Source organism: Struthio camelus, chromosome 10 (genome assembly GCF_040807025.1).
Source record: "Struthio camelus isolate bStrCam1 chromosome 10, bStrCam1.hap1, whole genome shotgun sequence".
Taxonomy (NCBI): domain Eukaryota; kingdom Metazoa; phylum Chordata; class Aves; order Struthioniformes; family Struthionidae; genus Struthio; species Struthio camelus.
The window spans coordinates 6,281,871-6,294,533 of NC_090951.1; the positions used below are offsets into that span (position 1 = coordinate 6,281,871).

Genomic DNA, 12,663 nt, shown 5'->3' on the forward strand with positions numbered 1-12,663 from the left:
TGTGCTATCTCCATTCCGGAGATTTTAGCAGTCTGTGCCCTCCCAACCAGTGATGTCTTTAGATCACATCAGGTTTAGACACTGCAGGCAGAGTCACTGCCATGTTGCTGCTGTCTTTTCTAGGACATAAGGAGAATTGCCAGCTCACTGTTTAAAGCCCTGAAGACTCCATCACTCACCTCAGTATCAGACCCTGGAAAATCAACTAACATCAACACACTTTTGGCATTGGTTGAGGACATCATCTGCCAGCAGAACAGAATCGGCCAAGAGTTTTATGAGGAGAGTAAAAAGAAGGATGACCCTATAATTGTCACAATAGGTGCTGTGGATATACAAGGTAGGTAACACAATGTGACAGTCCCGCTGAAACCTGTGTAGTGAAAATGATGATGACCAGAGGATGTGATGACCCAAGCTCCTCTTATATTCTGTCTTAAAGGCAATTAAGTGAAGACACCAGGATATCTCTGTAGAAGGAAATGTCAGCTACCAGCCTGGCTTGGCAGAAGGATCAGTACTATAGCATCAAGTCTCTCAAATATGAGTTGCTTCACATCATTTTGTCCTCTGCTTTTTTCTTGCTAACTCTGTGTTGTTGATCCTTTCAGTCTGATTCTTAACTTAGGCATTGATTTATTTGCAATTAAACAATAATAGATGAGTGAACAATCCCACTGATTTCATTAAGACTTGCATTTGGCTTTTCCAGTGAGTGTACCAAGCTACGAATTGCTGCGCAGGTAGACTACAAACAAAGTAGCACTTGATCTCATCTGACTTTTCTGTTAAGGTTTTAAGACCTCTCTCTTACCAAATTGCCTCCTGGTATGTCCAGCCTATCCCCACAGAAGAGCATTAAAGCTTCATTACTGAAGTTGCATTTACGTGTCCCTTCAAATGTTATTGTGCATTGCCACACAGATAACCCTGAGCTCCACATCAGTTACCCTTCATAGCAAACAGTATTTTAATCTATGGATAGCTATGCTGATTTTTAAAATTTTTTTCTTTACTTGCAGAAAAAACAAGAAGCCCAACTCCAGAGAAGGGAATGTGTGAGCGGCTGAAATACAGTGACTACAACCGCTGCTTGTACATGCAGCTCCAGCATGTAGAGATGGAGCTGGAACTACTGGGGCCCCATAAGTTTCAGATGCCTCAGAGTTATACACAAGCTGTTCAGCAGGTTCAGCACATGAAGAAACTCCTGGAGAACCGGATCTGCTCATCAGCATCCATCAGCGAGAGGTAACCTAGTTCTCATCCCACTTTCAGTAAAACTAAATTCAGGTCATGAACTCGAAACTGGCCAGGATGATGGAGCCCAAAATAATTACTGCTTAATACTTGCTAGGTAAGCATTATTATAGCTGTAGAAGCATGCCTTATTATTATACTATAGTAGGAGCAACAAAGAAATTTCAGTGCATTGTGTACTGTACACAAAAGCAATAAAGACAAACCATCACTCTTTGTCATTTTTGCCTCCAAAACTGAACGTTACAACACAGTGCCACATTACAGCAAAACATTGAAGATAATCACTGAGATCCAGAGTCTCAGGAAGGCTCAAAAAACATATGGATAAAGAAATATTAATGAGCAAACAAAAATATCTCAGAAAAAACTGACTGTTAAGTTGGAAATATTGAAAGTAACACCAGTAATTATCTCTCTGGTCTTTATAGTGATCACAAGGGACGTATCCAGCAGCTAAAATGTGCTCATATGTTTATCTTTTTATCAACATTTCTACTGGAAGTTCAGTTATGCATGAATTGAGGACTAAATACGCCCATCAGACTTGTTTTCATTTTAGCTGGTGTCTGCAGACTTCCCCATATTTTTGCTCTCTGTACCTTTTGCTATCCATATATCCTGTATAATTGCATTAGTTAAAAGAACGTAAAGTATTTTGGTCGGTATTTTAAATTGTAATATGTTGCCTATCCCTACTGCACCTGAAGACTGTGATTTTGTTCACTGGCTTTTATTCCATTGTAGAACTAATTTTTTTCTCTTCTGGTGGACTCTCAAGGTGGTCCCTCACTCCAAGCTTCTCCGGTGATGGCAAGAAAAGCTCTTCTTCCAAAGGGCTGCCCTGGTGGTTTGTGTTCATTGCTTGGTTCCTCGTTGCAGCCACCAGTGGTGTATCTGGGTTCTTTACGATGCTCTATGGGCTGCATTATGGCAAGGAGAACTCCATCAAGTGGTTGATCTCCATGGCCATCTCCTTCTTTGAAAGTCTTTTCATCACACAGCCTTTAAAGGTGAGATCCTCAAAAGTATAACTATGGGCTAATAAGAACTCTTTCTACCATCACTTCAGGTAAAGTGTTGTGTGTTTTAAAGAACCACAGGACTTGTAAAACAAGAAATCTTTGCACTTACAACAAGAGCTAGCAGCTAGATTACAGTGTTGTTCTGTCTTTTGCTTGCATTAATTCCTTTAGTTTCATCTCCCCTTCTTTTGCCAGAGTTTGATAGGTGATGAGGTTTCTGAGCAGGGAAGACGTTTCATATGGCTAAAGGACTTCAGCGAGTAGGGCCCTAGGGCCTGTGTGCTGTTCTCTTGTTCATGTGTTTCAGCTGCATGAGCGCAACACAGTCAAAGCACAGTTCTTCTGCCTGGTCTGCAGTGCCTGGATTCAAAGGGGTCCAGGTCAGAGCCTGAGCTTCTTCATGTGAAACAGGCATGCAGTGAGTCTACAGCTAATTCTTTCCAGGTGCTGGGATTCGCGGCATTTTTTGCTCTGGTTCTGAAGAAGGTGGAGCAGGAGGATGAAGAAAACACAGCTATTGATGGGTCTTTATCTGCCCCAGGTAACTGTGTGTACAAGCTAGAAATGATGAAAGATAGTGAAGTGTTCTCTGATATTTTGGAGCGTTTTATGCACAAATATGTGACCCACAGGTCAACTCAGGAATTCACTAGATATCTTTATATACGTGAATCTTACCTGAAGATAGCACAAATCTCTGGAATGCACAGGTGCTGTGACTACATGCCCAACTGATTTTGTGCTAGTCGGAGAGGAATATGAGGAAAGACATCCTTTCAGCTTTACATCAGAATAATCAGTAAGGGCTGAGAAATATTCCCAGAATAGCAACGAAGAGGAGAGTGACCACTGCATGCCTAGGTAGGATAAATTTTACAGAATACTTAACGAAAAAGACCACAAGATCAAAAAGATAAAGGAGAAAAAATTCTGGATCAAACCTCCTTGTTTATCTTTTTCTATACTTTTTTACTTCTGCAAATATGCATACATGCACCCTGTCCTGTTGTGAGACTGCCCTTGTTATTGGAGGACCTACCTGCTCTCCGGATACTGTTATCTGACTTCTTCCTTCCCCGCATCACTGGCTTGCCCAAGTCAGGAAAGAAGAACCATTTTCCTATATTGGTGCATATAAGATCAAGAATTGTGAAAGTCTTCTGGTAGCTCAGCAACCATGTTTCAGTTTTTCAACATTCGAGGAACATCTAGGGAAGAATATAATAAAATGCAGCAAACCATCTGAAAACATCAAAATCAAAATTAATGAATTAGTGCTATAAATATGCAGAAGCCATCCTTAAATATTTCAGCTCTCATAAGAGACATAAGGAAAAACAGATTTACAAGGAGATTTGTCTAAGCCGACATCTCAGTTTTCACAAGACGGCTTGCAACAAAACACTAACTATTCTACAACTTGGTGAAAATAAACATGTAGTGCAGTGAAAAATGTTGCACTCTCACCTAATATGGTAGATCTTTAGTTAATAAGCCTATGTAAAATTCAACTTCTGTTGGAAGGTAATTTCCCACTTTAAGTCTTATGCTATGAAAGCTCTCAGTTTTCCAATTTATGTAGTTTTCTACAGCCATTCTGCTATCACAACTATCTGTACTACCACTCCCATTAATCAAATAGTGGCTAACGCAATCACAATCATGTCTAAAAAAAGTTTACAGTGGCAAACAGGAGTCCTAGGCTACAGTGAAGAGTGATGCTCAACAGTTTTCTCCCTGCTCAGTCACAAGCTCTGAGTATATCATCTTTTGAGATGCCCAGTCTAGGCTGGGCAACGGGAAGACAGGGACATCCAGGCTACAAGGTTACAGCCTGAGCCTGTCACACTGTGTTTGTGAGCTGCTTCCCTCACCATCGTTGCCTTACTCTACTGATGGCTTAAGTCATGCCCCATGTCTTTGTAAGAGAAAGTATGTTTCCTTACAAAATAAATGAAAAGTAGGACGTAGAGGATCTATTCGATGATTCTAGGTTTTCCTGCTCTCTCTTACAGGTGATTCAAATCTTCTCTTTGGAGCCCGACGGGACAGCAGAAGCAACATCTACCAGCCACCTCCTGCAACAGATGTTGAGAAAATGAAAATCAGCTGCATGAAGGAGCAAAAAGCATTTGCTCTCATCAGAGAAATCCTGGGTATAACCCATCAATAGATTATCTTTTGGTTTTATGCACATCAATATTTTTACATCAGTGAAAATATTGTTCTCCTGGGTAAAAGAGTAGTGTATCTATCTTTTGCTTTCTGCTAGCCATTACAGTGTAGAGGTGGGCTGCTCAGTGCAATTTGAGCTAAGGAGGGGTGGAAATGTTAGCTGCAGATAAAAGTATGGCTAAGGCTGGATTTTATGGTAAGGAGACAGACTACAGAAATATGAGAGGCTAAACAAATTAGAAAGGGCAAAAGGAGGAGGTCAGTGCTTAAAAGAAGTTGGAATCAAAACAGCAATTGGAGGGCATCTTTCTGAAAGCAAAAACTATCTACAGATAATGAGTCACACTCCAGTCTTGCTTACTCTAAAAGCAATGGAAAAAACTACTTCAACTTTACTTGAAACAAAGTCAGACTACCAGTTCCATTTAGAGCGTTCACTGCTATTGGTGTTCACCCAGCCTTCCCCCTTATTTTCTTGATCGCTACTCATATTCCAAACGTGATACGCTTGAACTTCAGCACTTTGAAGGAGCTTGTGTAAAGTCACTGGCAGTGGTCTAGAGTCTTACAAAGCATCTCTCTAACCTAATAAGTGGTGACAGCAGTACTAACAGCAGTATTAATTCTGAGCTCACATGCACTGTCTCTTCTTGTCTTTTCCAGCCTATCTGGGATTTTTATGGATGCTGCTATTGGTTGCCTATGGGCAGAGAGATCCCAATTCCTACTACTTAAACAAGCACATTGAGAACAGCTTTACAGATGGATTCCAGGATGTCTATAGTTACCAGGATTTTTTCACATGGGCAAAAACTACCTTAGTCAAAAATCTTTATGGATCATATAAAGGTGCAGAGACTGTGTTCATATCAAATTGTTTCACCTCAGCTTGCCAGATTCTGAAGTACTATCTTTTATACTTATCTCCAGCTTGCACACGCATATTGGACTGGAGGAGGGGATTACGCGTCTGCAGTGCTCGTGGAGATTTATGAATCCTAGTAGGAAAAATCGGTGCATACTCTTACACTGCCTAACCATTATGTGCATAATTGAATGGCTGCAATATATTGTGCACTGAAACATAATTAGACCAAATCAATCTCTGACATGATTCCACCAGCCTGACCTCAAGTTTAATGTGCCCTGATATTTTCAATTATCTTTAATTATCTTTAAGTATCTTTAATATAATCCACAAGTTTACCGTTGTAATTTTACATTTTTCACATTTTATGTAATACCATTACAGGTATTCAGATATATGACTCCTAGCTTACATGAGCTTCTTTTTGCATTAAGAACAAGAATGGTAGGTAGATGGCACTATAAAGCTTTTCCTCAGGAGAGCTCTGTTTGTGTCATGGCTTAGGTCACAGTGCAGGCAGATTTCATAACATCACCATGCTTCTATCTAGCCAAATCCAATACTAAGTACAGCCCACTTTCCAGCTCACATTTAACAGCAAATATTAAAATGCATTATCAGAGTTGTTCATAGGGCATGACTCGCACTAGCCTACTGTGTTCACTACTAAGTGAACACAGGCTGCACACAGCTGCTCCGCTGTGTGACTCTAAGAAGGTAGATTTTCTCCTCCAGGTCTCAATTTCCTTCTCTATAAAACACAAATTGATAATGATACTGAACTCTAGGGATGGATCTATGGATGTTATCTAAGAAAGTTCAAATCGGGACAAGGGCTTAATTTTCCTGAGTATTTTGCTTACAGTGTTGTAGGTTTTTTTTTTGAACAAAAGCTATAGCAAAATATTAATGCATCACTGAACAACAAATGATATGAAAAATAGTAGTAGTAGTCCTGTAATAGTGCCAGTGACGCTCTTCTTCCATCTCCTGTTTAGGATTCATTACAGATGGCAATTCCAAGCTGGTGGGTAGTGCCCGAATTCGCCAAGTAAGAGTGAAAGGAGACACCTGCCCCATTGCTCCCAAACTCCAGCGTGTGATTCGGGAATGCCATGCCCCATATTCCTTACAAACAGAAGATACATCAGATTATGGGGAACACTGGAACACTTCAGCCTTTGATAACTCCTCTGACTTGAGCTCAGCGTGGCAGTATCAGACTCAGTCCAAACTAAGAGGGCACCCAATCTGGGGCAAATTCGCCATCTACAGAGGAGGAGGATATGTGATTCATCTGGGAACAGATCCTAAGAACGCCTCCAGGTACCACGTGTGCTACCATAAATTATTAGTGAATTTGCTGTAGTGCGAATGCTACTCTTTTCTCTTCCTTATTTAGGATTAATTTCAGATAGCATCCTAAGTTTTGCTACTGAGGATTATGCCTAGCAATTGCAGATAATAGTATGGTGGCTTCAATGTAATTTATGTTCTTATCATCTTGTTCCATGTTAGGAAATAATCAGGGTCCAAAATTAGAATCTGTTTTACTAACTTACATACGTGGATTCCTGATTTACAGAAATACAGAAATACATAATGCTGGAAAACTAATAAATCAGTCCTATCAATGCAGTATTATTGCAATGTTGGATCTAGTCTAGCTTTTAATGTCTAAAGTAAAGAATTTTCAAAGGGGATGCCAAAGGTGGTAAGAAAATAATTCAGCCTAAATCCTCCTCTGTTTTCAGATTATAGTAAGATCTCTGAAGCTTCTTTATCTCCTCCTTTAGTGTTTACACTCCCCAGATCCTTGCAGACAATTTTGTATCTGCTTTCTAGTCATCATTAAAGGAGGAGAATGACTGAAATACTCCTGGAACTAATCTCCTGTGTGAATACAAATAGTAACAGTAAAAGTGAAATAACAGGAAATGAGGCTTTGAAATCCAAGACTTAAAAATAATTTGGCTGATAAGGGACCACAGGTAAATGAGCAGGAAGTAGTACCCCACATGGCTAGAGTCCCAAACTTACAGGTAATTGACATGTTGTTGGAGATACCTGTACAGGAACCTATATGAGGTAGATGATCCAGCTACCTGAAATATTGCCGTTTTAGCATTGGCCAATATCGAGTATCTGATTCTTCAGACGAGACAAAAAGAAACTTAGCACCTAGACTAACAGTGCAAATATCCTCTCTCTTCTTTAGACTTCACCGATCAGAAGTTCTCTGAAATGTCTGGTTTGCCCTTTCTCTGTGATAATGTCCAAACACTCCTATCCTCCGTGTAATACTGTTTCTTTCCTGTATGGGTTAGATGACGGGGTATACATTTTTTTGGCAGAATTCTCCAGTATCTTCTCAACAACGTCTGGCTAGACACCTTTACAAGAGCAGTATTCGTTGAATTTACAGTCTACAACGCCAATGTGAATCTTTTCTGCATTATAAGTCTGATGTTCGAAACAAACGCTTTAGGTGAGAGCCTTTTTTAACTTTCAGAAGTTAAATCTTCTGCATTTCAGAAGACAGCAAGCAATGCATCTACATATTGGATATTTACACGCTGTTGGTGTTTACCGAGTTCTTGATTCAGTAAAGTAAATAGAAGTGTGTTAATAACTCTAATAATGGCAGAATCAATAAAAATTTAAAAAACATTTAGAAGTTGATGTAGATCTAATACTTATGGAGTGCCACAGTAATGCAGACCATAATGGCATATATTATGTTTGCTCATGCTGTAGTCATCTGCTGCTGAAGAAAGCACAGTACTGAAACTTAATCTCTAAAATGTACACAGCAGGAACAATAAAAATTGTTTCCTAATTATTTCAGCTAATCAATACAGTATGAAGACAAAAAAGCACAAATAACAGAATCTCTCTTTTTTGTTCTAGGAAACTTACAAAATGTAGCTATACAATCATTATAATACGCCATATAGATACAACAAAGAAAATAATGAAACTAGATTCTTGCTTGAATAGCATACAAAAAGATGTAATCTGAACAGTAGCCTCCCTCAGGCCTGTCGTGGTATTGCAAAATGGCCAAACCAGACCATAGAATTCAGCTAATTTTCTTTTTAGAATGAGATTAAAATCTACATCTCCAGATCCTACTGTTACATTTTTGCATTTGCGGTCAATCTAAATGCAGCTCTGCTGGGATTACTATTATAAAAGAGAGCATTAGCACTTCAAAAGCCATTGACTGTCTGAAATTCCTGTTTGAGAAAAATTTGAAAGAACATTTCTAAGGCTACTTACATAGTCAATATAAATCTTAGTCTGATAGCCTGATTCAGTCTCACACTGAAGTGAATGTGATTATAGGGGTCTTACTGGGGAAGCAAATTGGTTGAATGAAAACAGAAAGATGTAACTATTAGAGCACTGAGGTGAATACTGTTATTTTTTAGGGGCCTTCTTCACAAGTGCAGACCTGCAAAGTATCCGGCTTTATCCATACACCAACAGTCTCCACATCTTTGTCATTACAGCAGAAGTAATTTATTTCTTCTTTATTGTCTACTACATGGTAGTACAGGTGAGATCCAATGGGAACTTCTGGTGCCAGGTATTCTGTTGCTTCTCATTCTGATCTTGTTTACAAAACCTTTAGGCTGGTACTTGACTTCAGTAGTGCGGCAGTAGATCTGAATCAGACACTACATCTTTCTTAAAACATAGGAAGGCAACACTTTACTTGGCAGGAATGCTTCTTTTGAGCAAGATAATGATAAATTAGTGCAAGATGTAGTTATATGGACAGGCAGTAGTCTGTTTTACTGCAGAAGGGACAGTCCCAACCTTTAGAGGTGTATTATATGATATGGAGTTGCAGACTGGAACAGGAAAACTGTTTTCACAGGGAAGACTTATGAAGACTCAGAAATGGAGATATTTCCACAGCAAGTGGAATCTCCTGGAGCTGGCCATTATACTGATTAGCTGGAGCGCCCTGTCAGTGTTTGTGAAGCGCACAGTCCTAGGGACCCGAGACATCAGCTACTACCAGGAACACAAAGAGGAGTAAGTATGAATGCTAGCTAGTCCGTTTTTTGTCAGTGTTGCTAATGCAGAAACAGATCTCTTTTCCCAGACAGCTAGTCTGGTCTTTGCCAGTGCTACCAATGCAGAAACAGACCTCTTTTCCCAGACAGCAGCTTGTCTGTGCTAGATAATGCCAGCCCATACGTCTATATTTATGAAGCGTGTAACCACTTCAGGTCTTGGATGTGATTCAGCAACACAATTTTCTTCTGATATTGCTCTAACAAAATCCAGCAGACTTGAGCACCAAGTCTCCTAGCCTAGCTGCTAGTACCCTAGCTGCATCACCCTTTTCTGAATCAGCAAGCCTTTCTGCTACAGGACATGCAGCCTAATAGCACATAATCTGCCTCACCCTTCGTTGTATGTAACTGTTCTGTAGAGGACAATAATGGCTTGTTTTATACAGAATGGAAAACAATAATGACTGTTTAAAAAATATCGTCAAACAGGAAAGAGATCAAAGACTCGCAGACTAATTTAGGTAGGAAGGGACCTCACCAGGTCTCTGCTACAATCCCCTGCTTTTAGATCATGTTGCTTGGGGCCTCATTTGGTTGAGTTTCCAGTACCTCGAAGAATAGAGATTCCACAGCCTTCCTGGACTACTCTCATTGTGAAAAAATGTTTTTTTCATATCCAGTTGGAATTTCTCTTGCTGCAATTTGTGACTATTGCCCCTTGTCCTTTTGCTGTACAGCTGCAAGAAGTGTGTAATTCCATCCTCTCTATAACCACCCACTAGGTAGTTGAAGACAACAGTTAAATGCCTCCTTAGCTTTCCTTTCTCCAGGCTGAACAAACTTAGCTCCTTCATGCCCTTCTCATATGTGCTGTACTCCAAGCCCCTCACCCTCTCACTGGCCCCACACTGAACTCACTCCATTTTGTCAGTTCTCTTTCACTGGGGGACCCAAAACAGGACTCAGTATTCCAGGGGCAGCCTCACAAGTGCTGAATGAGAGGAGAGAATAATCACTTCCTTTCACCTGATGGCTATGTTCTTGCTCATGGTAGCATGCATATACCATATACGTATATGTGATAGCCTACACTAGCATTGCAGTTCTTTAAAGCTTTTTCTGGTCACCTCTGTTGTAAAAAAAATAGCTGTTTTTAACCTGTGACTAACTGAAAATCAGCAGCATTTTGGTTATATCCTCAACACTCTCTCAGCTCTGGTTAATGCTGATATAAAACTCTGCCATTTACTACTGACCTTTTGTCTGCGCACAGCAGCAAGTATGGAAAGGAACACTCAAGCAAGAACTCAAGTTAGCCCTGCGCTGAAAACAAGTCCAGAGTGACAGGCTTTTCCAGTATACTCATTCATGCAGTTCAAAGGCTTCTATGTGCATTGTTTAATAGATCTCTTTTTTTTTTTTCCTAACAGCTGTGTAAGCTTTAATGAAACAGCAACAGCTGATGCAGTTCTCGGGTACCTGATTGCTTTCCTAGTACTTCTCTCCACAGTGAAACTGTGGCATCTACTGAGGCTCAACCCCAAACTAAACATGATCACTTCAACCCTAAGGAGGGCCTGGGGTGATATCTCTGGCTTCATCACTGTTATTGCAATCATGTTCCTAGCCTATTCCATTGCCGTGAGTACCACTGTGGTTTCTATTGCTTGCAGTCTGTATCCAGGTACTTGCAGATTAAATGACTTGTTCCTGAATGGTGAAAGCAATGTAGGTTTGAAAAGTAAAACTGAATAAAGCTGTCTATCTGAATCTTAGGTTAGCAGCTTGATGGCTGCAATATACTGCCTGGAGTCTGACTCTTCGGTATAAGTGAAAGATAAGCTAAAATATCCACTTGCCTGTTCTTTGCAAATTGAAATTTAGAATGTGTAATAGTTGTGATAAAGAGCAAAGTATAGTGAAGCTCATTTTCTGGATAAAGCTCAAATCGGGGAGAGCATATGAAGTGCCATTTTCTGTTTGGCTGTTTTTAAGTGGGAAATAATTATTTTTCTACCTACTATAGGAATTATGTAGATAAACTATTATGAAAATAAACCGTTCTTTTTCCTTTTGATGAGACTAAGGGATTATTTGACTGCAACTCTTTATATATATTCACTGTTTTATCTGAAAGTTTCGTGTAAATGTTCTGGCAGAGGGATGTGGGAAATTCAGCACATCTCACTCGCTAAACCACCGAAATGCTTTAGTGGAAACCCTTTAAACCAGATCAAACCTGTAATGTGAAGGGCACTTCTGTGACAAACAGGACCTGCTGCAGTCTCTTTCTGCCTGACCTCATGCTCCTAATCTCCCCCTTCCCCATCACTGACGCTCTAGCAATTGAACAGCTTTGTGCACCAATATGGCCGCAAACTTAGCAAGTAAAATAAGTGATAAGATTTTGTCTGGATCAGTTCCCATCACCCAGCCTGCTGTCATGTCATGCAGGTGCTGGCGTAGTGAAAGAGGGAGGCAGGAATATGTATGTAGGGAAGAAAAGGTGAGACTGCAGCAGCCCCCATTTAAATTAGCGTAGGCTATTGTGAAGCTGTGTCCTTCCGACACATGTAGGCCCACAAGATATAAATGAAGAAAATAACACCTTGGTTGCTGAGTGCAAACAAGCAAGCTACGTATCTGAAAGGGTGAGTGGACTGTGCACTCACAGCAAGTGTTTGTAACTGTGATGAATTTAGCCAATTGTGCAGAGATAAAACTGGTACTTGGGAGGTGGGCTAAATTACTTTCATGATTTTGTCATGCCTTTGCAGTTCTTTTACATACCTAGTGGCAAGCTGAGCAGGCATAAGACATTCACACACCAAGAGATAAAAGAAAAAGGTCTTACAGTTAAAGCACATTCAGGAATCGCAGAATCACAGAACGGTTGAGGTTGGAAGGGACCTCTGGAGATCATCTAGTCCAACCCCTCTGCTCAAGCAGGGTCACCTAGAGCACATTGCCCAGGATTGCGTCCAGATGGCTTCTGAATATCTCCAGGGAACGACACTCCACAACCTCTCTGGGCAACCTGTGCCAGTGCTCAGTCACCCTCAGTTTTTCGTCATGTTCAAATGGGACTTCCTGTGTTTCAGTTTGTGCCCGTTGCCTCTCGTCCTATCGCTAGGAGCCACGGAGAAGAGTCTGGCCCCGTCCTCTCAACACCCTCCCTGCAGATACTTGTACACATGGATCAGATCCCCCCTCAGTCTTCTCCTCTCCAGGCTGAGCAGGCCCAGCTCTCTCAGCCTTTCCTCATAGGAGAGATGCTCCTGTCCCTTAATCATCTTAGTAGACC

At 40.6% G+C, this 12,663-nt stretch overlaps 2 protein-coding genes across 2 annotated transcripts in view; one reads left to right on the forward strand and one right to left on the reverse strand.

Annotated features, from left to right (window-relative positions):
• BCO1 (beta-carotene oxygenase 1) overlaps positions 1-12,663 on the reverse strand; it is a 70,518-nt gene that overhangs the window by 55,234 nt on the left and 2,621 nt on the right. The window contains exons 2-3 of the mRNA XM_009682929.2: positions 4,232-4,363; positions 3,325-3,493 (exon numbers count right to left, since the gene is read on the reverse strand). The gene's annotated coding sequence lies outside the window, so the exon portion shown is untranslated. The remainder of the gene's footprint in view (positions 1-3,324; positions 3,494-4,231; positions 4,364-12,663) is intronic.
• PKD1L3 (polycystin 1 like 3, transient receptor potential channel interacting) overlaps positions 1-12,663 on the forward strand; it is a 43,306-nt gene that overhangs the window by 27,747 nt on the left and 2,896 nt on the right. Inside the window, exons 30-40 of the mRNA XM_068956049.1 lie at positions 124-340; positions 1,023-1,251; positions 2,042-2,273; positions 2,730-2,826; positions 4,301-4,441; positions 5,124-5,309; positions 6,327-6,654; positions 7,683-7,816; positions 8,763-8,890; positions 9,215-9,375; positions 10,790-11,000. Coding sequence (XP_068812150.1) covers positions 124-340; positions 1,023-1,251; positions 2,042-2,273; positions 2,730-2,826; positions 4,301-4,441; positions 5,124-5,309; positions 6,327-6,654; positions 7,683-7,816; positions 8,763-8,890; positions 9,215-9,375; positions 10,790-11,000 — 2,064 coding nt within the window. The remainder of the gene's footprint in view (positions 1-123; positions 341-1,022; positions 1,252-2,041; positions 2,274-2,729; positions 2,827-4,300; positions 4,442-5,123; positions 5,310-6,326; positions 6,655-7,682; positions 7,817-8,762; positions 8,891-9,214; positions 9,376-10,789; positions 11,001-12,663) is intronic.